General features: G+C 47.7%; 1 protein-coding gene across 2 annotated transcripts in view; it reads right to left on the reverse strand.

The window, feature by feature from the left end:
* Window positions 1–24,942, reverse strand: part of DEAF1 (DEAF1 transcription factor) — a 42,632-nt gene that overhangs the window by 12,979 nt on the left and 4,711 nt on the right. The window contains exons 3-10 of one of the 2 annotated variants that reach the window (XM_077115275.1): window positions 24,405–24,534; window positions 23,965–24,111; window positions 23,254–23,393; window positions 22,670–22,735; window positions 6,238–6,364; window positions 5,216–5,344; window positions 4,777–4,905; window positions 471–718 (exon numbers count right to left, since the gene is read on the reverse strand). In XM_077115275.1, the coding sequence (XP_076971390.1) occupies window positions 471–718; window positions 4,777–4,905; window positions 5,216–5,344; window positions 6,238–6,364; window positions 22,670–22,735; window positions 23,254–23,393; window positions 23,965–24,111; window positions 24,405–24,534 (1,116 nt within the window). The other variant, XM_077115277.1, reaches the window with a different exon arrangement.

Genomic DNA, 24,942 nt, shown 5'->3' on the forward strand with positions numbered 1-24,942 from the left:
GGGAAGGAAATCTATACCCATACATAGCAATGAAGTAGATGTTGCAGCTCTGCAGCTAGAGCAGCAAACAACTCCACAAGCAACAGCTTCTGTGTGTTTCATGTTTTTAACTTGACCTTTCATAATAAAGATTCTATAAAAAGAAAAACAAAACAAAAGCAAAGTAGCCCTTCATCCTTACTCACTACTTAGACTCATGTCACCCCAGAGGCCACCAGGTCTCCAGCCTGATTGCAGCCTCAGTATGTCCCTCACTTCCACCCATGCACACCTCCATCCGACACAGTAAGGAAAAAGAAAGCAAGCCGTCTTATCTACTGAAACCCACACCACCTTACCAGTAAGAGCCATCACGGTTCTATCAGGAAAACCTAATTTGTGAATGATTCTGCAGCTGACTTGGTGAGCAAGTGCAAACATCCACAACCGATCCCCAGAGCAGACTGCGGACACCAGCTGGAGCTTGTTACCTCCTTCCTCTCGGCGTCAGCATGAGCCTTTGCGTGAGTCATGGCGGCTTCTCGGTAGGAGCTGGCCTGCTTGGCCTGTTCGAACAGGGTCTTCAGCTGCTGCGCCGTATTGAGCAAGGAGTTGACCATCTCTTCCAGGTAGAGCCAGCTCCGCTGTTCTGACATATCCAGTCCGTTGACCACTGTGGGAGACACGGCTTTGGTGGGCGTGGAAGGTGGGACTGCCAGGGCAGGGAGGGATGTCAGCACTAGAATGTTTTGAAAGCAAAATGGAACAACAAGTTAATGCATTTCCTACCTTCACAACGCCCTCAATGAGAACCTCCTCCGCTGGTGGGAAGCAGGGAGTGCTGAGCGGCCAGCTGTGGGGTCTGCTCCCGAAGCCCCTGGAAGGGGACGCCTCCCACACGCACAGGTCCCGTACCACCACTCCTGGACCGCCACCGAAACCCCCCACCAGGAGCAGACGGCCCCCAACGAGGCGGGCAGGCACTGGGGGGACACCAGGCCTATGGGGGCAGAGCAGCTGGCCCAGGTCAAAGAAGGACGGTGATCCCTGTGAGGCCACCGGCGGGCCTGACTCAACCCACACAGAGCGTCTGCCCAGACGCTGTGGTTCCCCAGCATCACGGGGCAGAGAACAGGGACCACGGGCCAGGTACAGACAGACAGGGCAGGACAAGCCACGATGCGCAGCTGGGCCCTGAGTCATTGGTGTGAGCACCTGCTTCCCACATGTGCACACCACAAGGCACCACAAGGCACACGCACGTGACCGCATGCACACGCAGACACACGTGTGTGTACACATGTACGCACACACCCTAGTTCTGAGGGAAGGGACCGACGCCCCCAGCACCTGGCAGCGTGCTGCTCAGTGTTTAATGCCTGGCTCTGTGGCAGCAAGCCCCAGCTGGCAGCACCTGGCTGGTCCCCAGGTCCTAACAGGCAATCCCTGCCCATCATCTCCAGAGCTGGTGACCAGTGGCCCTACCCGCTGCCAGGAGGGCTAAGCCCACTTTCTCACCAGCAAGGGGATCAGGACACCGTTGAGTGGTTTTTAGGAAATGCACACGGAATCATCCCAGGCTGTGACAGCGACTGACTCTCAAGTGGTCTCAGAAGAAGGAAAGGTCTTTGTGCCAGATTCGCAACTTTTTTGTAAATTTCAGAATGTTTCAAAATTTTAAAAAACGTAATGAAGGAATGTCATATTTGCAAAGTCCCCTTTGGGGAATGGTGAGAAAGCAGGGAAAATTCAACTTTTCCAAGTTGAATTCTTGATATTCTCACAAGTAGTAGGGACAACTAAAGCAAAAGGCTGAGCCCCCAATCTTGGGGTTTGTTCATATGAAACTTAACCCCACAAAGGATAGGTCAAGCCTACTTAAAATTAGGCCTAACCTAAGAGTCACCCCCAAGAAACCCTCTTTTGTTGCTCAGATGTGGCCCCTCTCCCCAGCCAACACGACGAGCAGTCTCACCACCCTCCCCCTCTCTGTGTGGGACATGACTCCCAGGGGTGTGGACCTTCCTGGCAACGTGGGAGAGAGATCCTGGAATGAGCTGGGACTCAGCATCAAGGGACTGAGAAAAACCCTAGAATGAGCTGAGAATTAACATCAAGGGATTGAGAGAAACTTCTAGACCAAAAGGGGGAAGTTTACTTATGAGACAAACTGTCAATGGCTGAGAGATTTCAAACAGAGTCGAGAGGTTATCCTGGAGGTTATTCTTACACATTAAGTAGATATCACCTTGTTGTTCAAGACGTAGTGGAGAGGCTGGAGGGAATTGCCTGAAAATGTAGTGCTGTGTTCCAGTAGCCATGTTTCTTGATGATGATTGAACAATGATATAGCTTTCACAATGAGACTCTGAATGTGAAAACCTTATGTCTGATGCTCCTTTAAGCTACTATATCAACAGAAAAGTAGAACATACGGAATACAAATAAATAATATGGGGAACAGATGTTAAAATAAATTCAGTTTGAAATAGTGGTAAATGAAAGTGAGGGGCAAGGGGTATGGTACGTATAGTCTTTTTTTCTCTATTATCATTTTATTTATTTTTCTGTTGTCTTTTTCTAAATCGATGCAAATGTACTAAGAAATGATGAATATGCAACTATGTGATGATATTAAGAATTACTGATTATATATGTAGAATGGAATGATATCTAAATGTTTTGTTTGTTAATTTTTTTTTAATTAATAAAAAAAGTTTAAAAAAAAAATTAGGCCTAAGAGTCATCCCCAGGACTTTTGTTGCTCAGATGTGGTCTCTCTCTCTCTTCAGACAGCACAACAAGCAAACTCACTGCCCTTCCCCTGTCTATGCAGGACATGACTCCCAGGGGTGTGGACCTTCCTGGCAACATGGGACAGAAATCCTAGAATGAGTTGGGACTCAGCATCAAGGGATTGAGAAAACCTTGACCAAAAGGGGGAAGAGAGAAATGAGACAAAGTGTCAATGGCTGAGAGATTCCAAACAGAGTTGAGAGGTTATCCTGGAGATTATTCTTATGCATTAAATAGATATCACCTTGTTATTCAAGATGTAATGGATAGGCTGGAGGGAACTGCCTGAAAATGCAGAGCTGTGTTCCAGTAGCCATGTTTCTTGATGAGGACTGAATGATGATACAGCTTTCACAATGTGACTGTGTGATTGTGAAAACCTTCTGTCTGATGCTCCTTTTATCCACCTTCTCAACAGATGAGTGAAATAGACGGAATAAAAATAAATAATAGTGGGAACAAATGTTCAAATAAATTTAGTAGACTGAAATATCAGTGATCAATGAAAGGGAGGGGGCAAGGGGTATGGTATGTATGAATTTTTTCCTGTTGTCTTTTCATTGCTTTTTCTGAATTGATGTCAATGTTCTAAGAAATGATCATGATGAAGAATATGCAACTATGTGATGATACTGTGAATTACTGATTATATATGTAGAATGGAATGAACATAGGTTAAGAATGTTTGTGTTTGCTGTATTTTTTTTTTAATTTAAAAATTAATAAAAAAAGAAAAAAAAGAGTAAGTCATGGGTCTCTGGGAACAGCACTAAGTGGGGAGAACGCAGAGGCACACGCTGGAGCGAGCAGAACCAAGAACCTGTTCAGTCTTTCAGAAGGAAGTCACCAGGGGGAACTGTGAGTGGTCGCCTGTCTCCCTCACCAAACACTCAAAGGGTTAAAACAACAGTACTCATCTAGAGAAGCTGCTGAAGGGCTGCTTACTTACATCCACAAACACTACGTCCCTTTCCCTTCGAGAGCTCTCAGCTTCCAAGCGACAGCTTGCAGCACGACACATGGGCGCCCTCAGAGCTGCAGTCCCGGGCGTGGACTCACCTGAGGGGAGCTGGGGGCGCGAGGCACTGCGGAGAGCAGGGGTGCCACGGCCTAGTGCACAGAGCAGCCCCAGCAAAGGGGACACACCCAGCCTCAAAAGGCGGCCTGTCCAAGGGGCAGTCTGCCAAGTCCCGGTCAGAATCAAGTGTCTTTCAAATGTGAACTCATTTGGTAAAATTTCATGTTTTATTTTACTTTTCAATTTTTGGCAAAAGAATTAGGTTGATTCTTCAATAGCATCATACCCCAATAATTCTACTTCTGGGAATCTGTCCCAAAGGAGAAAACGAAACACAGAAAAACCTTTATTCAAAAATGTCCAAAACAGGGTGGGCAATGGTAGCTCAGTGACTGAGCTCTTGCCTCCCATGATGGAGACCCGGGTTCGCTTCCCGGTGCCCACCTGTGTGAAAAAAACGTCCAAAACAACGCTCCTGACAAGGGCAGAAAAAGAAAACAGGAGGGGGCCTGAGGGGTGGCGGTGGGAAGCAGCCCCCACGGTGCGTGGTGCCCTCCTGGCCCCACATCTGCACCCTCAGAACCCTAGGTGGGAGAAGGCCCCTAGCAGAGCTCTAAGGAGGGGACATTATAGCAGAGCTCTAAGGAGGGGACATTAACACCACTGACCCTTCCTATTTTTATGAACCCACGTTGCTACGGTAACAGGAAGCAAGCGAGCCTGCTGAGGGGCCACCACCTTCCATGTGACTGGGTGGGACGGTTCACATAGGGCCAGGCACGTCACCACGCAGCCCGCTGGACAGACGAAGCCACCTGCATACAAGTGGCCTGGCCACGTTCCAGAGGCACCTCGCTGCCCATGCAGGCTGGGACTGGATGCTGGCAGCCCTGGCCTGTGCATGCCTGGATGCCCCACACCTCCCCCGCAATGGGAAATCCTTTCGTAGAGGCGTTCCTGGGGCACGGAATGTTCCCCCTTACCTATCTTGGGGTGAGCCGTGGGCAGTGCCGCTTCGGGGAACGGGGCCATGTGGCAGCTGTCCTGGTAGCCGGGGTAGTGGGGCTCGGGGTGGCCGACCCTGCACGGGGGCTGCACGCCTGCTTCCTGCACTGGGGGGACAGGGCGACAGTGACCCGGCACGCGGCTGCCGAGAACGCACGTCTCCAACACTCCGCAGCTCACTGGCTGCGCTAACCCGTGTGATGTGGGCTGCAGCAGCGGTGTCTGGAATGCACTGGGTGAAATAAAGTACACCACAGAGCTCATCTCCACCCATTCACGTGGCCCTGTGCTGCTCCCATGCCCGCCCTGGCAGGGGGTGCTTGGAAACAGGGGCCAGGCAGATGGAGGTGGCCCCCCTAGCCCCGCCTCCCCACAGCGGGTCCTGCCAGGCCAGCAGACCAGGGGTGTGACACACACCTGTGGCTCCAGCGAAGACGTCACCCTGCGCTGGACTCTCAGATATGACAGCGGTGGCCTCCACAGTGGACGCCCGGTCAAAGGTCAGCGCACCAGAGGTAGTGATCTGTCCTGAGGGGGTCACGGTGACTGCAAGGGCAGAGGGGCCACTCAGCTCGTCCGGGAGCCTGGGGCCACCCACCGCAGCACAACCTCACCCAGAAAGCTTGGAGCGCAAGGTCCGCGGCAGCCTCCTCTCCTGCACGAGCCTCCTCTCCTGCACGAGCACAGGCCCCGGGAGAGCCTGGCCATGCTTGGAAGAAACAGGGCCCAGTGGGGACTGGGTGGGGAGCAGGGAGGGGGGGCGGGGAGGCGCGTGCTACCCCGGGCACATCTCAGGCTACCTGGAGAGTGAAAGGCACACTTCCTGGTTTTTTTTTCTGTGTGCTGTATGCTCGGGGTCAGGGTTCATTCTTTCTCCAGGTGAGTATTCCGTTACTGCCGCACCATGCAAGGAATTTGTTGTTTGTTTGGGGAAGTACATGGGAATGATGGAGAATTCTACCACTGAACTACCTTTGCACCCAACACTTTGTATTTCAATTAAGGAAAATGTTCATCAAAGGTGATAGAAGCACAGCTGCCCCCCACTGCCCCACGGCTCTGTGGTTAAAACCAGAAGCCCGATCCGCGCCTTCCTCCCCTCCCACACCACCCGACAAGGGAACACCTGGGGAGCTGTGCAGGCCCCTGGGCACTGGGCAAGGGTCTCCTGGGCCTCGCCCCTCCCCCCTTCCCATCCCCATCCCACCAAGGCACGGACTCGATGCTGCGCCCCAGGGAAGCAGCTAGGAGGGCTCAGGCACAGGTGCCCCAGGACATGAGAAGGAACCGGAGACAGGTCAGCAAGAGGCAGGAACAAGGGGTTTCCAGCCTCCCAGCCCCACAGCACTGGCTGCAAAGGGGAATCCCACAGTTATTGACACACGGCTGCAGGGCAAGGTAAGGTAACACGCTCTCATTCCCTTGTCGCTAAAACTTACAGGTGGTGGCAGCCGTGGCTGGAAGCAGCGTAATGTTTTTGGGAGAATCCTTCTTAGACGGAGTTGTGGGCATTTCGTTTTCCTTCTTGCGCCTCTTATAAGGTACGAAAAGCCGAACTGGGCCACTCTGGGGGAAGAAAGGCAAGTCAGACGCAAGGGAGCACCTGAGTGAGAGGCAGCGCTTGCCTCGGACACCCCTGGATGCTGGAGTGGCCTGACGGCAGGAGCACGGAGGCGGAAGCTGCCACCAAGCATGGCTGTTCTGCAGGACGAGCGTGTCCCAATCACAGAAAACAGAACCTGAGTCACAGCCTTGCGAGCAAGGAGGAGCAGCAGAGCTTCAGGAGTCCCTGGGAGGCAAGAAACAAACAGGGAAGCAAGTACAGGACACGCAGAGGCCAGAGCCCAGAACTGCAGGAGGGGACACTCAGCAGCAGGGAGACAGGTGCGTAGTCAAGGGCCAGCACGGGGCAGGCCGGGGTCGCTGGCCATGGAGAAGGATGGCCCCGTGGGGAGCTCCAGGGAAGGAGGCGGTGCCCGGTCTCACGCACACCCAGGAGATGCCCACACGGACAACCGCGGGGCAGGAGGGCCCAGTGACCGCTGGGAGCAGGTGGCACCCACCATCTCAGGTCGCCCGGAGGTCCAGGCTTCTCAGGAGCAATGTCGACGCCTCTGTGGCCACAGTTTCCAGCATGCAGCCTGTGGTGACCTGTCTGTCTGGGAGCAGGCACTCGGGTTGCAGACACGCTTGTGCTGTGAACCCCAGGCCATGGGCCGGGCCCGAGACGGCCTGTGAGTGGCTGGCAGTCCTGCCTGTTCCCCAGCCCCGGCTTTGGCTTCTGGGTCTGCTAGACCACCAGGCACACCTGACCCAGATGCTCCCGCTGCGAGAGAAGCCCTGTGGCAGGACCCACGGCTCTGCTGAGGGCACAGGGCAGTGGGCTCCCGAGAGGAGGCTGCATCAGAGGTGCCTGGGGGGACAGGGCTGCCTGGGTGGGGCAAGGCCGAGCTGAGCGAGTGGCCCAGAGCAACCGGCGCCGCACTAAGGGAGAAAAAAGGAAGCTGCTTATTGCCCAGGCATGCAATAAACTGTGCATGGCGAGGGCTTGGGAACCCTGAGGTGGGGGCGCCCTAAGGAAGAAGCAGACATCACGCAAGAGTCAAGCAGGATTGGCTCATGTCCACAGCAATAGAACTAGGCACCATCACCTGGCCAAGTTGACACCTGAACCTAACTACCACAAGAATATATTATAGACTTCCGGAGAAGATGGTGGCTTAGTAAGACGCGCGGGTCTTAGTTCCTCCTCCAGAAAAGCAACTAAAGAAACAGAAACAATACGAAACAGCTCCCGGAGCCACGACAGAGACCAAAAAGACAGCGTACCCCATTCTGGAACAGCTGAACAGGCAGGGAGAATCCGCTGCGCTGCGGTGAGATACCCGAGGGGCGCGCGCTTCCCCAGGCTGGGGCGGCTGGCGACTGGGGTCCCCTCCACGCACGTGGCTCCCCGGTCTGACTGGGAACGTTGGATAGCGGGGCCCTCCCACCACGCTTGGCGTCTCGGGCCAGCTGGGCAATTTGGACCTGCACTCCCCCAAACTGCGGCGGCCGGCGACCCCCCCTCCACGTGCGGTTTCCGACCTCCCCTCCACGCGCGGTTTCCCGAGCCGACTGCGAGATTCAGATTGGCAAGTTAAAGGAGCCACAGCATCTTTTACTGGTGGGACCCGCAGACAGACGAGTGCCACGAGCACCACCTACTGGGCAGGAAAAGAAAAACAGAGCCCAGAGATTTCACAGAAAAACCTTTCAACCAGCCGGGTCCCACACCCAGGGAAATCTGATCAAATGCCCAGACACCAGCAGAAAATAATGGATGACGCTCGGAAAATTGAAGATATGGCCCAGTCAAAGGAACAAACCAATCGTTCAAATGAGATACAGGAGCTGAGACAACTAATGTTGAATATACGAACAGAAATGGAAAAACTCTTCAAAAACCAAATCAATAAATTGAGGGAGGACATGAAGAAGACATGGGCTGAACAAAAAGAAGAAATAAAAAATCTGAAAAAACAAATCACAGAACTTATGGGAGTGAAGGACAAAGAAGAAAAAATGGAAAAAACAATGGATACCTACAATGGTAGATCTAAAGAGACAGAAGCTACAATTAGTGAACTGGAGGATGGAACATCTGAATTCCAAAAAGAAACAGAAACTACAGGGAAAAGAATGGAAAAACTTGAGCAGGGGATCAGGGAACTGAATGACAATATGAAGCGCACAAATATACGTGTTGTGGGTGTCCCAGAAGGAGAAGAGAAGGGAAAAGGAGGAGAAAAACTAATGGAAGAAATTATCACTGAAAATTTCCCAACTCTTATGAAAGACCTAAAATTACAGATCCAAGAAGTGCAGCGCACCCCAAAGAGAATAGACCCAAATAGGCGTCCTCCAAGACACTTACTAGTTAGAATGTCAGAGGTCAAAGAGAAAGAGAGGATCTTGAAAGCAGCAAGAGAAAAACAATCCATCACATACAAGGGAAACCCAACAAGACTATGTGTAGATTTCTCAGCAGAAACCATGGAAGCTAGAAGACAGTGGGATGATATATTTAAATTACTAAAAGAGAAAAACTGCCAACCAAGACTCCTATATCCAGCAAAATTGTCCTTCAAAAATGAGGGAGAAATTAAAACATTTATAGACAAAAAGTCACTGAGAGAATTTGTGACCAAGAGACCAGCTCTGCAAGAAATACTAAAGGGAGCACTAGAGTCAGATACGAAAAGACAGAAGAGAGAGGTATGGAGTAAAGTGTAGAAAGAAGGAAAATCAGTTATGATATATATAATACAAAAGCCAAAATGGTAGAGGAAAATATTATCCAAACAGTAATAACACTAAAAGTTAATGGACTGAATTTCCCAATCAAAAGACATAGAATGGCAGAATGGATTACGACCCAGCAATACCACTGCTAGGTATCTACTCAAAGGACTTAAGGGCAAAGACACAGACGGACATTTGCACACCAGTGTTTATAGCAGCATTATCTACAATTGCAAAGAGATGGAAACAGCCAAAATGTCCATCAACAGACAAGTGGCTAAACAAACTGTGGTATATACCTACGATGGAATATTATGCAGCTTTAAGACAGACTAAACTTATGAAGCATGTAATAACATGCATGGACCTAGAGAACATTATGCTGAGTGAGTCTAGCCCAAAACTAAAGGACAAATACTGTATGGTCCCACTGATGTAAACCTACATTCGAGAATCAGCTTGGAATATATCATTGGTAACAGAGACCAGCAGGAGTTAGAAACAGGGTAAGATAATGGGTAATTGGAGCTGAAGGGATACAGACTGTGCAACAGGACTAGATACAAAAACTCAAAAATGGACAGCACAATAATACCTAAATGTAATGTAACTATGTTGGAACACTGAATGAAGCTGCACCTGAAATATAGTTTTTTGTTTGTTTGTTTGTATCTTTTGTTTTTGTTTTTTCGTTTTCCTTTTTTTATATATATTTATTTTTTATTAGTATTATTATTTTAATCTCTTCTCTATTTAACATTCTATATCTTTTTCTGCTGTTTTGCTAGTTCTTTTCCTAAATCGATGCAAATGTACTAAGAAATGATGATCATACATCTATGTGATGATACTAAGAATTACTGAGTGCATGTGTAGAATGGAATGATTTCTAAATGTTGTGCTAATTTTTCTTTTTTTTGATTAATAAAAAAAAACTTAAAAAAAAAAAAAAAAAGAGTCAAGCAGGCCTGAACCCACGCATCTAAAGCTAAGGGAAAAGCTTCACAGGAGAAATGCAAGGACCCAAAGATCAACGGTCGGGTGGTGTTCAGCAGTAAGAACAAAGGGACATCAGAAAAATGAGCCAGATGCACACGTGGGCTTCCAAGGGCAAGTGACCCAGTCACCTCGCTGGGCACAAAGAGCATGCACCAAGACAAAGCTCTCTCCTTCAGCCACAGGGAGGGTAGGATGGACACCTGTGGGACACGCCCATACAAGTCTGCCTCGGGGACCGGGACACTGTGCGGCCAGCAAAGCTGATCACAGGGCCACGCCAGGTGCGTCCTGGGGACAGCGCAGAGCATGAGGGTCAGTAGGGAGGAGGCTGCAGCCCTGGCGCCTGTCTGTGAAATGTAAGAGGAGGCACCAGAAAGAAGGGCGATGTGGGGCAGGTGTGCGGGACAGGTAACCAGGGCAGCCCCCAAGTGCATGCTCAGGAAGGGGTTGAGGACACGAGAACATGAAGACACGAGGCCAGAGCTATCCGCAGGGCTGCAGGCAGGAGGGGCCCCGGGCATAGGCACCTGCGGGGCTGTCCCCAACTGGCACCCCAGAGAGGCTTCCCGTGCACATCGCATGGGCCCCACCATAGCACACCCACCATGGGGGACTCAGAGCCCTCCCCTGGGCACCATGCTCCTCCAGAATTCTCTGTTCCCGGGTCCCCGTGCCCAGGACGGCTTCAAGCCTCATCCAGACAGTGCTGGGCTAGAGGCCACAGGCAGCAGAAGGGCTCAGGGTCCCACGAGGACGGACAGACCCTCGGGCGGCCGCCCATGAGGACGGAGAGACCACCTCCAACAACCTTTGACGGCAGCTGTGAGGGGCCTGCGTCCGGACCCCCAGCTTCTGGAAAGATGGGCTGGGGCCAGAGGACGTCCTTCCAGAAGGGCACCCGGGAGCCAGGTCAGAGGGTGCTGGCCTCCACAGCCTCTCGCGCCTCTGATGGCGGTGGACAATCTCAGGCAACATTTCCTGCTTCTACACACCCACTTCTCCTTTCTTAAATTCAGTTAATATCTCAGAAAATTCTTTATTCTTCTATACTTCCTCACTGGACAACTACATCATCATTTGCACACTAAAAAATTCCGTACTGGATGTCTCACGGGGATTGGTCATAAGGTTTTGAAGCTGGGCAAGGCTACTGTGCAACCTCTGCAGGACCTGGCCACCCTTTCCGAACCCCCACCCCACTGGGGCCCCACCCTTCCCAAATCGTACCCTGTCAGGCTAGGAAAACCATTGCTGGGAACCCAGGTAACCCAAACACTACTGTGAAGGGTCCAGCAAGGTGAGGCCAGGCCTGCCCCCACTGTGGCAGGACACATACTATCCCCATCCCCGGGAAACATTTGTGGACAAAAAACACCTGCAAGGTTGGAAAAGCAAGGCTCCAAAGGCCAAAAACCATATTCCACAGAGGAGATATGGTGGCCACAAAGTAATTAAATAGAAATCAATAACAAAAAATAACTGAAAGCAAAGCAAAGCAGAAAAAGAAACATCAGCTTCTTGCTCTTCAGGAGATGCAGATAAGCTGCAGCGTGGCAGCCCCACCAGCCCCTCTAGATGGGAAGGCAACTGCAGGCAGGGAAAGGCAGGGACAGCCCACAAACACCGGCTGCACCCTGGCCTGAGAACGCGCCACGTGGCATGATCTAACACAGGACATTCCTAAAAAGGCAAAATGGAAGCAACAGTGAAAAGGCCAGGGGCTGGCAGGGGCTCATGGGGGGTGGCAGGTGAGCTCAGGGCACTCAGGACAGCGAGACAGTGGCACTTGTGGGAGCCCATAGGCCACCCGGCATGAAGAAGTGACATGGGTAAGAGCCACGGGCCTGGTGTCAAGAGGAGCCAGAGCAGGCTCAGCGGGTGGGCAGGTGAACAGGAAAGGCACGGGGACTGCGCTTCCTGAGCAAGATTTCAGTAAACCTAGAAATGCCACAAAGAGTAAAGAAAAAAAATTTTGTTTCTTAAACAAAACAAAACAGACAGCCTATTGCTAGCCTCAGGAATTATGTGCTAAGATGAGAACTGATAAACAAGAAATAAAGAATCTCTCTTTCCCCAACTTGAGTCAACATCTCGAGGCACAGAGACCAGGTGGAGCCGGTCCCTATGGGGCGGGCAGGCGGGCACAAGGCCCTGGGCACAGTCTTGGTCCTTGGGACAAGAGCCCATGCAGGTGTGGCACCACCTCAGAATCCCCAGTTTCCAATAAAAAATGGTGAAATGCAAAAAGAACCAGGAAAATATTGACCGTCCACAGGAAAGAATGTATTTGCCAGAAACCTCCCCGAGGAAGCTCATATCCTGGAACCGTCAGTCAAAGCTTCACATCAATTGTCTTAAATAGTTCAGAGCGCTAAAGGAATCATTTACAAAGAACTAAAGGAAATTACAGACATGCCAGAACAAAATAAAGAGATGGAAATTACAAAAAGGAAACAATTTTGGACTGGGAAGCTCAGTAACTGGAATGAAAAGCTCATCAGGTGGAGCCAGCAGATGTGAAGAGGCAGAAGAAAGGACCCGACCACAGAGATTATCCAGCGTGAGGTGCAGAGAGGAAACGAGCAGAGCCCGAGGCACCTGGGGACCCACCAAGGGCACCAACAACATCTGCACCACTGGAGTGCAGGACACGAGAAAGGGGCAGAAAAGGGATTTGAAGGAATATGGCCAGAAACCTCCCGAGTCTGATGGAAAACAGGAATATACCCATCCAGGAAGCCCAGAGAACTCCAAGCAGGAGAGACTCAGAGAGATCTACACCAGGGCACAGTATAGCAAAACTGACAAGCTCCAAAGAGAGGATTTTGAAAGCAGTGGGAGAGACGTGACTTGTCCCACACAGGGGACCCCAATGAGATTAGCAGTGGGTTTCTCACGACTATGGAGGCAGAACACAGTGCGATGACACATTTAAAGTCCTCAGATAAAAACCTGCCACCCAAGAATTCTATATCTGCCTAAATTATCCTCCAAAATGAAGAAAAATTTAAGACATTTACAGATAAACAAAAGCAGAAAGAATTCATTGCCAGACGACCTGCCCTACAAGAAATGATAAAGGGAGTTGTTCAGGCTGAAATAAAAGGACACCAAACAGCAACTCAAAGCCGTGAGGAAATAAATAACATTGGAAGGAACTACAGGGGAAAGTATAAAATCCTGTACACTGTTGTACTTTTGGGTTACAACTGTTTCTTCTCCCATATGACTTAATAGCAAATGTGTAAACTGGCCTTTTAAACCCATGTTAATGGGCAGGCAGTGAACAAAGCTGTAATTTCAGACAACAGGACTGGGGGGTGCGGAGACATAGAGGGTAGAAGCTCGGACACCATGAAACTCGACTGCAGCAGCTGGACCAGAAAGCTGTTCGGTTAAGATGTGCATCCTATTTACAAGGGAGCCACTAAGAAAGTAACAAAGAAATACAGAGAAAAGGAAAGAAGGGAACTGAAATTGTACACTACAATAAAGCAGTTAAATAAAAAAAGGAGGGGAGAGTAATAAGGGCAACAAAAATAAGAGGAACAAAAACAGAACACACACAAAAAACAAATAACTAAATGGCAAAAGTCAAGCCTTTCTTCTCCGTTATTCCTTAAGTATCAGCGGATTAAACTCCTCTCTTAGACTGGGAGCTTGGATACAAAAGTAGGATCCATCTCTATGCTGTCTGCACGAGACTCAGTTTAAGGAAAAAGACACAAAAACGCTGAAAGTGAGGCGGCAAAAACAGATATTCCATTCACACAGTAATCAAAAGAGAGCAGGGATAGCTATATCATCATCAGACAAAAGAGACTTTTTAAGTCAAAACATTACAAGAAACAAAAAAGACCATTATATACTGAAAAAAGGTCAATCCAGCAAGAAGACATAACAAAACATATAAGCACCTCACAACAAAGCCCCAAAATATATGTAGCACAGATTGACAGAATCCAATGGAGAAAGGTAATTCTACAATACTTGGAGACATCAATACACCATTTTCAATAACTGAAAGAATATCTAAGCAGAAGATCAATAAGGAAAAAGAAGACTTGAACAACACTGTCAACCACTGAAACCCAATGGACACATATGGAAACCCTCCCCCCAACACAGCACATTCTCCCCATGTGGCGCATCTTCCAGGAGAGAGGACATGTTAGGCCACAAAACAAAGCACAATACATTCTAAAGTAATGAAATCACAGGAAGTATCTTCTTGAACTACAATGAAATAACGAAAGGAAAACTTATAAATATGTGTAAGTAAAATAATACACTATTAAAACCCAGTGAATCAAATAAGAAATCACAGGAAATAATCATGAGACGAATGAAAATGAAACAGCAACACACCAAATTCACAGAATGTAGAGAAGGCAGTGCTCAGAGGGAAAATTATAGCTCTAAAAGCCTAAATTTAAAAAGAATAAAGATCACAAATCAATAACCTAACTTCACACCAAAAGAAAATAGAACAAGAAGAGCAAACTAAACCCAAGTTAGTAGAAGGAAGGAAACAGTAAAGACTAGAGCAGAAATAAATGAAAACAGATAACTGAAAAACAACAGAGGGTCAATAAAACCAAAAAAAATGGAGCTAACATTCTGAAAAGATCAATAAGACTGACAAACTTTTAGCCAGACAGGCAAAGGAAAAAGAGAGAGAGGGAGGGAGGGAGGGAGGGAGGACACAAATAACTAAAATCAGGAATGAAAGTAGATTCGTTACTACTGACTTTACAGAAATAAAAGTATTATAAGAGGGTAGTATGGACAATTAAATGCCAACAAATTATAAAATCTAGATGAAATGGAAAGATTACTAGAAACACACAAACTATTTAGTTTGATGCAAGAAAAAACAGAAAACCCGAAGGGACCCATAGCAAATATAGAGATTGAATCAGTAATTTAAAACCTCTCCCAAAAGAAAAATCCAAAACCAGATGATTTCATCGGTAAATTCTACCAAAAATTTAAAGCAGATTTAACACTAACCCTTCCAAAAAACAGAACAGGAAAGATCACTTCCTAATTCACATTATAAGACAACACTACTCTGATACCAAAGCTAGGTAAAAAGATATTTACAGACCAATACCCCATAAGAATACAGACACACACAGACAAAACCAACAACTAACAGCAGAGTAACCGGTAAGCTGAAACCAACAATTATATTTGATGATCAAGTGGAATTTCATCCAGGAATACAAGGGTGGTTCACATAAGAGAATCAATCAATCTAACACACCACATTAATATAATGAAGTAAAAAAAAAAAACACACGATCATCTCAGTTGATGCATAAAAGGCATATGACAAATACTAAAATAAATTTAGTTTGAAATGCTAGTGATAAATGAAAGTGAGGGGTAAGGGGTATGGTACGTATAACCTTTTTTTGTTATTGTTTTATTTCCTTTTCTGTTGTCTTTTTATTTCTTTTTCTGAATTGATGCAAATGTTCTAAGAAATGATGAATATGCAACTATGTGATGATATTGAGAATTGCTGAATATATACGTAGAACAGAATTATATGTTAATGTTTTTGTTTGTTCTTAATTTTTAAATTAATAAATAAATTTAAAAAAACACAAAAACTGAAGGGAGGACCATCCTAACCAATCCTAAAGAACACCTAGGGCAATATATGATTCCACAAGGGTTCCAGGCACTAGAGTAACTTACAGAAACCTACGACTTCCAGATGGGTCCCTGGTCCAGACAAGTCCTGAAACCTAGCCCAGCCTCTCCAGAACATCAGATAGTTCCATCTCCCTACCCCATATTAGTGACAGACCCTTTCAATATCAAAAATTCAGAATTGCCATAACCTAAACAATCCCAAAGAGAGGCATGGAAAGATCAAAGGTGGAATTATACATAGAAGATAGGGCTTAACAAATGAATATGAACGCTGAATCATTAAATTGATATCTCTCCAGTATTTTAAAGCAGCTAGAAGTAAAAACCTAAAATTGTGAAATTGTAACCCATGTCAAAGTCTGAAATATGTTCTACAACTAACTGTGGTTCTGCGCTGTGAAATTTATAGCTTTCTTGTATATATGTTATTAGTCACAAAAAAAGAAGAAAAAAAAGTTGATTGTGATGATAAAAAAGTATTTAAGCCCTCTAGCCTCCCATATTCTGGAGCAGACAGAAGGAAAAATAGAGGATCATATGGTAGTCCATGACAAACTCCGGGATCTGTCCTGTAACCACTTGTTGAAGAGTGCTTTGAAAACTACTGTTTTTTTATTTCTTTGCTTTGCACATATGTCATACTATACAATAAAAAAGTTTTTTTAAAAAAGGCATATGACAAAATCCAACATCCTTTCATGATAAAAATATTCAGAAAATCAGAACTAGAAGGAAACATCCTCAGCATGATAAAGGGCATGTATGAGAAGCCCAGAGCTAACCACACTCCACTGTGAGAGTCTGGAAGCCTCCCACAGCTCAGGACCAGACGCGGACGCCTGCTCTCATGCCTGCTACTCAGCAGTGTCCTGAAGTTCTTACCTGAGCAATTAGGCAAGAAGGAGAAATAAAGTGTACCCAAACTAGGAAGGAAGAAGTCAAATTATTCCCTATTTGCAGATAATATGATCCTATATAGAGAAAATAATCCACAAGAAAGTTATTAGAACTAATAAATTAGGCAAAGTTGCAGGGTATCAGATAAACATGCAGAAGTCAGTTGGGTTTCTATATGCCAGTAATGAACATCTGAAAAGCAAGTCAGGGAAATAATTTCATTTAAAATAACATTTAAAATAAAATACCGGGCGGTGCGACGGTGGCTCAGTGGCAGAATTCTCGCCTGCCGTGCCGGAGACCCGGGTTTGATTCCCGATGCCTGCCCATGCAAAAAACAAACAAACAAACAAAAAAACTTAAAATAAAATATCTAGGAATAAAGTTAGCCAAGAAGGTGAAAGACTTGTGCACTGCAAATTATAAAACATTGCTGAATTAAAAAAAACAAAGCGAGGCATGCAACTAGGTGAATGAACCCTGAGGAACATATGCTAAATGAAATGTCAGAAACAAAAAGACAAATATTTTCACCTCTCACTCAATTATTGAGGACTAACTATAATGTACAAACTTAGTGAACTGAAGCCGAGAGCATGGGTTACTAGGCTAGGGCCCATTGTAAAAGGTCCTTGATGGTAAGCTCTTATAGCAGCCACATCTATTCAGGAGTTGTAACTGTTATTTCTAAATTCTGAGATACTGAGCTGGTTGTGTATAACCAGGTCATTCCCAGAGACTTTGGGTATTTATGTGACACCTAAGACTCAGAGTTAGAGTTCTGAAACTCTATGAAAGTTTCAGAACTCTATGAAAGTCAGCGGCACCCATACAGAAACTGTTTAAAAAGTTGAAAAAGTGATCAGATGCCAAGTAGAGATATGAATGAAGCTGATCCGGATAGGACCAATGCATATCAGAATATAGGGTAAAGGGTGAGGTTGTCCGTATTTTAAAACTTCAACTTCTCCGCAAGACTAAAGGGAAAAATGTTTATTTGGTACAAAATTTATATTTTGGGTAGTGCTTTTTTGGTCAGATTAGGGTGTGGATTGTGTTGGTTTGTGCAGGTTAGTGTAATGCCCCAATAAATCCCAGGGTGATCTGGATAGTAAGTAAAGAAGTATTTGCAAAGTCCCCTTGGGGGAATGGGGAGAAAGGGGGAAATATTCACCTTCTACATTTGGGGAATTCCTGATACTCTCGCAAGCAGTGGGGACAACCAACTCAATAGACCGAGCCCTCAATCTTGGGGTGCGCCCCTAAGAAACTTATCCCCGCAAAGGACACGCTAAGCCTACTTAAAATTATGCCTAAGAATCACCCCCAGAGAACCTCTTTTGTTGCTGAGATGTGGCCTCTCTCTCAGTCAAGTCAGCAGGTGAACGCACTGCCCTCCCACTACGTGGGACATGACTCCCAGGGGAGTAAACCTCCCTGGCAACATGGCACAGAGATACAGGATTAGCCGGAAGCCAGCATTAAGGGATTGAGAAAACCTTCTGAACCAAAAGGGAGAAGAGAGAAATGAGACAAAATAAAATGTCAGTGGCTGAGAGATTTCAAATAGAGTCAAGAGGTTATCCTGGAGGTTATTCTTACACATTACATAAATATTTTAGCTTATGGTGCACTGGAGAGGTTAGAGGGAAATATAAAAACTGTAGAGCTGTGTTCCAGTAGCCTTAATTGTTGAAGACGACTGTATAACTATATAGCCTTTACAAGGTGACTGCGTGATTACGAAAACCTTGTGGCTGACACTCCCTTTATCCAGGGTATAGCAACTAAAAAAAAAAAAAGAAAGAAAGAAAAATAAATAAATAATGGGAGGGTTGGGAGTAAAAAAATTGGGGTAGACTGCAACACTAGCGGTCAATGACAGGGAAGGGTAAGGGGTATGGGATATATGCATTTTTTTATTTCTTTTTCTGGAGTGATGCAAATGTTCTATAATTGATCGTGATGATGAAAACACAACCACATGATGATACTGTGAGCCACTGATCGTATGCTTTGGATAGACTATATGTGTATGAAGATATCTTACTAAAAATACTTTTTTTTAAAGAGGCAACTTTAAAAAATGAAAGACATCCTGTGTTCATGGATTGGACTAATGTGATCTACAAATTCAGTGCATCTGTACCAAAATTCCAGCACCCCTTTTTGCAGAATTGGAAGAGCTGGCCTTAAAATTTCTATGGAACTGTAAGAAGCCCCAAATAGCCAAAACAGTCTTTGAAAAAGAGCAAAGTTAGAAGGTTCACACCTCCTGACTTCAAAAAATACTATGAAGCTACAGTAAATAAAACAGCGTAGTACTGGCCTAAGGAAAAACATATAGCCCAAGGGAACAGAATTCGGAGTGAGAGGTGAAGCTACACATCTATCTAGGTATGGCCAGGGGATATTTTTCAAGTGCCTCCCTACACATGTATTTCTGTATCTATACACACACATGTACAGGCAGGTATCTGCTATTAAATCATATTTTTTTTCACAAACTTTTTCTTTTTGGGGGGAGATGCATGGGTGGGAATGGAACTTGGGTCTCACATGATAGGTAAGAATTCTACTGGTGAACCACTGCTGCACCCCTTCACCCCTAAACCACCCCTTCACCCTTCACCCCTGAGCCACCTGGTCACCCTTCATCCCTGTACCACCCCTTCACCCATGGTCCATCCTTGCACCCTTTCACCTGTAAAGCACCCCTGTACCCTTCACCCCTGTACCACCCCTTCACCCCTGAATCATCCCTGAGCCACCCGTGCACTCTTCATCCTTGAGCCACCCATGCACCCTTCACCCGAGCCACCCATGAACCCTTCACCCCTCAGCCACCCATGCACCCTTCACCCCTGAGCCACCCTTCACCCCGGTCCATCCCTGCACCCTTTCACCTATAAAGTACCCCTGCACCCTTCCCCTCTGAGCCACCTGTGCACCCTTCACCCCTGAGCCACCCTTCACCCCGGTCCATCCCTGCACCCTTTCACCTATAAAGTACCCCTGCACCCTTCCCCTCTGAGCCACCTGTGCACCCTTCACCCCTGAACCACCCGTACCCAGAACCACCCCTGTACCCCATCACCCCGAACCACCCCTGCATCGTTCACCTCTGAGCCACCCCTGCACCCTTCACCCCTGGTCCGCTCCTGCACCCTTTCACCTGTAAAGCACCCCTGTACCCTTCACCCCTGAGCCACCTGGGCACCCCGCCAGCTGATTTTTGACAAGGATGTCAATCCGTTCAATTGAGAAAGAACAGTCTCTTCAACAAATGAAGCTGTGACAACTGGAATTCCACAGGTGAAGGAATCAATATGGACTCTTACCCTCTCATCACATACTAAAGTTAAATCAAAATGGACCAAGACCTAAACATAAGAGCTGATGCTATCAAGCTCTGGACCCCTTCTCCAGCACTGCCCTTGGGGCACTGGGCAGGTTCCCTTTGCAGCAGGGCTGGGCAGCAGCCACAGCCTTCAGTCCTCTCAGTGTGGAACCCCCACCTGTGGACAAGCTAGGGCACTGACGGCCAGTGCCCTGCAGTCTGGACATCTGCTCTTGGGCCCACCCTCTGGCCTGCGAAGGGGCTGGGGGCCTCAGGGGACCCCTGGCCTCTCAGTCACATCCGCCAGCCAGTCAGTTGCCCCACTCCCCTTTGACTAGGAACTGAGGGAAGAGCGAGCCCCATTTTCCTGACCATGCCCACCCAGAATGGGGCTCCCTCTGCCCTGAGCTGGGGGAAGGAGGGAGGAAGCATTTGTCATTCAAATACCAGGGCCTCACTGTTTTTATAGAGATTTAGCAGAGTTTCTTAAATTACTGTTTCTTCATTTTCTATATTCCCCTAGACAATTTCCAGAGACTTTAAATGGTTCTTTTTAAAATAGTTTTCATTGGTTATGGTTGTTTTCCTGGTGAGTGTGTCAACGGAACTACGCATTCTGTCATTCTAGAAGAAGAGGACAAAAGTTTTTTATTCTGAAGAAGTCCAACTTACTGAATTTTTGCTTTTATGGATTGTGTTTGATTTCATGTCTTAAACCTCTTTACCTAATCCTAGGCTATAAATATTTTTTCCCTTCAGATATTTCAAGTTTTACATTTAGATCTATGACCCACTCTCTGAGGTTGTTTTCTTTGCCATGTACCATCTGATCACGCCAGCACCACTGGCTGAGATGACGCCTGCCCACCTGGCACCTTTTTGTCAGGAATCGGTTGCTTGGCAAGTTCACCCTAACAGTAAATCTTTAAAATCAGACAGTGTGATTCCTTCAACATTATCTTCCTTTTCAAAATTGCTTTGGCTATTCTATATCCTTTGCCTTTCCAAACAAGTTTCAGAATGAGCTGCTCTATATCTACTAACAATCCTGCTGGGATTTTGATAAGAATTGCTTTATATTTATTGATCAGTTTAGAGAAAACCATGTTGAGTCTCCAGACACAGCAAGTCTCTCTAAGTATTCACATCTGCTCTCATTTCTTTCATCAGCATTCTATCCACAAACAGATTCTGTACATGTTTTGTTAGATTTATGCTTAAATACCTCACTATCTTAGCACTTCTAGAAATGGTTCTGCCATGCATCCTTCACAACTCCCCTCTTACTGCTCTTTTTCCCTACAAGATCCCAAAGAATCTCATCTATCAGTTTTTCTAAATGAACTTAAAAATTATTTTATGTTCACAATAATGTCCTATTTTTTCCAGAGCAATCACATCATACCTAAACATAAACTAGACAATTTTAGAATTATTTTTCCACCTAAAAACATGCTGCATCTAATTAAATCTTTTATATATTCTAATAATTAACCAGATTAATAACCAAATTAAAATAACGCAATCTCATTAAGCATCTATTAAACAGTTACTGTTTTTAATATACTATCTGACACTAAGAGAGACTGTAATGAAACGAGTATGTTCAATTATTACAAATGATAATGCCTTAGAAAACTATACAGCAACATATATCAAAATCAAAGAAGATATTCATTTGAGACAGTTAATTTAAGATAAGAAAATATTTCAAAAGACACCAGAAGCTCTATGCATAACCAGGCACATAAGTGTCACGGCGTGTGGACTATCGTTGGCTGCAGCAGTGTCCTGCAGACACTGGGCAGGTGACCTGAGCGGTACAGGACCTTGTTTTACGTGTGCCTGCCCCTGCCCAAGGACGCCAGGTGCCTTCCGCTCCCTCCTGGAGTTCGCACATAGCAATCCCCTAGGAAGGCATCTCAGCACTGCACCCACTCTGCGCCCTCGAGAAACACTCACACAGCCTCCTACTGTGAATGCCAGCAGCTCTGTCACGGTGCACGTGGCAGGGCATGTGGTGGGGCCTATGGCGGGCGCAGATGACAGTATGCGTTATCAGGCGCTGACTCCTGACAGCAGCTGCAGCCTCTGCCCCTCGACAGGTTTCCACCCTGGCGGACCCGGGTACCTGTGCCCAGGAGATCAAGTGGCACCCAGTGCCAGGCTTGCGTCCATTTCCACTGTGAACCCAATGCGCAGCCCTAAACACGAACAGCCTGGCAGCAGACCCCCACAAAGACGGCTGTGCACAGGCTGAGCGCTGGGAGGTGTACACCTGGGCCCTGGCACGACCGGAGGGCTCCATAAACATGGAGCCCAGGAACAATTGGGACGGCTGTGTTTGCAGAACCACAAAGGCAATTGCAGTGTTCAGTTTTGGGGTAAGATGGTAATCTGTAGGCATTTTTTACTGTTCATAAAAAGCCCCTGATGCTACTGAGCAACCATTCAGAGGGGCTGCTCGTGTGCACCCCAGGGGCCAGGCCACCCCGTTCCCTGAGCTACTATTCCTGCGGAAAGGGCATGGCTACAATGAATCTCGGGGGTCAGTGGTGCCAGTGACACGAGGGCCCAGAGAGGAACAAAGAACCAGGGAGTGGCGGGGGGCCGGGGGGGGGGGGGCTCATGCAGCCAGTGTCCAGCGCAGTCAAGTACCAAATGTTTGCTTTTCGGCAACGTACCAAGGTCATGTCATCGCAGCAGGCAGCACAGGTGCATGAGGCAGCGTGGGGGTTTAAGATCCCATCCTGAAGTTTAAAAAGGACCACATGTTAGGAAGTCAGTCCTCAAATGTGAATCACGCAATACTAGAAGATTTCAGCTTGTTTCACCACTCATATACCATTTCTTCCTCATACTTCTCCCATCTGTATGCCTCACAGACAGCAGAGGCTACCCAACTCCATCTAAGGAGCCAAGAGATTCAATGGGTATCATTTCTTTAAAAAGTTAAACTGGAAACAGCAACTGCTAAGTCGTATTTTCCTGTGTGTAAGCTGAAGCAGCGAGAAGGTTGTGCCATTTAAAAAGTCACACCAACGTACCCGGACTCCCACACCAGCCGTGTCCCCCCGTCCTGGACTTAACGTTCCCGGCTTCTGGGGGGAGCACTGCCCTCCCAGCCTGCACAGCAACCCCATAGGTGACGCCCTCACTGGACGAATGAAAGGTCCAGGTGCTGGGCAGGAAGGTTGCGTCACTTCCCAGGGCCCCCAGGGGGCCTGTGGCCCCAGCCTGTGCCACGCTGCCCCTCCTGCGGCCACACCTGGATGAGGCATTGCAGTGGCCTCCCTGCGTAGCGGATGCTTCTCTTCCAGTCTTTGCTGCTGGCTCTTCCGGCCATGGCTTCGAATTCAGTCGGGCTGTACCAGTTCTCGCCCTGCTTGATGCAGCGGCCCCGGCCACCTGCAACAACACAAGAAACAGTGGCGTGAAGACAGGCAGCCCGCTGCCAGTCTCCCTAAACTACACACCAGCAGGCTCTCGTCTGCCGTCCTCCTCCCTTCACCTCCCTGGCCTGCTCTCTGTCCAGGGTCAGCTCCTGCTGCTGGATCAGGACTAATTCCCCAATACGACTCCATGTCTGCAGATGGTGCTTCCCCAGCCTGCCTCATACCTCCATCTCCTGACATTCCACCTGGCAGCAGGACGTCTGCCTGCGTCCGAATTCCCTACACTGACCGAAAAGCATGGACATGTGACCCGGCGTGCCCTTTCCCTTGGCTTCCTCTCCCATCCAACAGGCCACATGGCTTCTCAATTCCCTCCCAAATCACTCTCAGCCATCCCTGCCCCACCTTGTCCCATGGCTTCAGCTCCAGGTCAGGCGTGCTGTGTATTACTTACATCTTTTGTCTTTTTAACTAGTTTTAGTATCATTACAGTCTTCCTTTGCCCCAAATTCATTGTGGGGGACGAGAGATAGGAACAAAGCATTTCAATCACAAGCGCGGTGGCCCCGAGCCGCCGCTCTCACCGGAGCCGAGTCTGCTCTTGAACAGGGTGCCGCTGACATTCCGGCACCGCACAGGGAGCTCGCTGTCGTACACCGAGGGGTCCCAGTTGTACTTGGTCCCACCTTTCTCTTGGCCAGGGGTTAGAGGAGTTGGAGGAGACTGAGGACCTACGGCAGAGAAAGTACTATGAAAATAACGCTCTCCAAAACAAGTAGGGAAGTGTAGCAGACTTGGTGTACGCCTGCAGGGGGCTGCCCGCCTCGGACACACTGAGGGCACACCCTCCCCTAACACACATGCAACTCTAACTCAGCCTGGGAAATTCCATTTTTTCTACTTAAATTTAGTAATACTTGATGACATTCCAAATTTACCTTTAGAAAAAAAGAAACAGAATAAATGATACACGTTCGCCTGTGTGCTACTCCAGAAATCCTAGGGACAGAGAAGGTTCCGGTACCTGGAGAGAGAGGCGCGGTGGGCCCCTTCAGCCCGGTGGTCTCCACGATGCTTCCGTCCGTGTGGACAACAATCAGGGTGGCCTTCTCCGTGTTGAGGCTGTCCCCAATCTGAAGGGCTGTCCTGCCGGACTGGAGAAAAGCAGTGCTCAGGGCAGTCCCTGAGGCACATCTGCTGACCTCAACAGGACAGGACACCTAGGAGGAGCTTGTCACCAAAGGGGCAGCTCACCCAGGGGTCGTGTGCCTTTTCCAAAGCTGTCTCTAGGGGAGAGTGACAGGAGCAAGAAAAGACATGCAGGGTCCAAACAACCTGAGCGAGTATGCACAGACACGCACAGAAGGCGCTGGAAGACTTGTGCTCCAGCAGCACACGCAACAACGGGGAGAACCCAACTTCCATGTGAGCAGCTCCTGCAAGGTCACAGGGCTTCAGGGAGCGTTGCTGAGAGACCAGCTCTACTGAAGACTGCTGTAGGACACCGCCCCGGGAGCTGGTTGCTCCTGGGACTACAGCCCATTTCCTCTTAGCAAGCCACC

The sequence above is a fragment of the Tamandua tetradactyla genome, chromosome 9, assembly GCF_023851605.1.
Source record: "Tamandua tetradactyla isolate mTamTet1 chromosome 9, mTamTet1.pri, whole genome shotgun sequence".
NCBI lineage: Eukaryota > Metazoa > Chordata > Mammalia > Pilosa > Myrmecophagidae > Tamandua > Tamandua tetradactyla.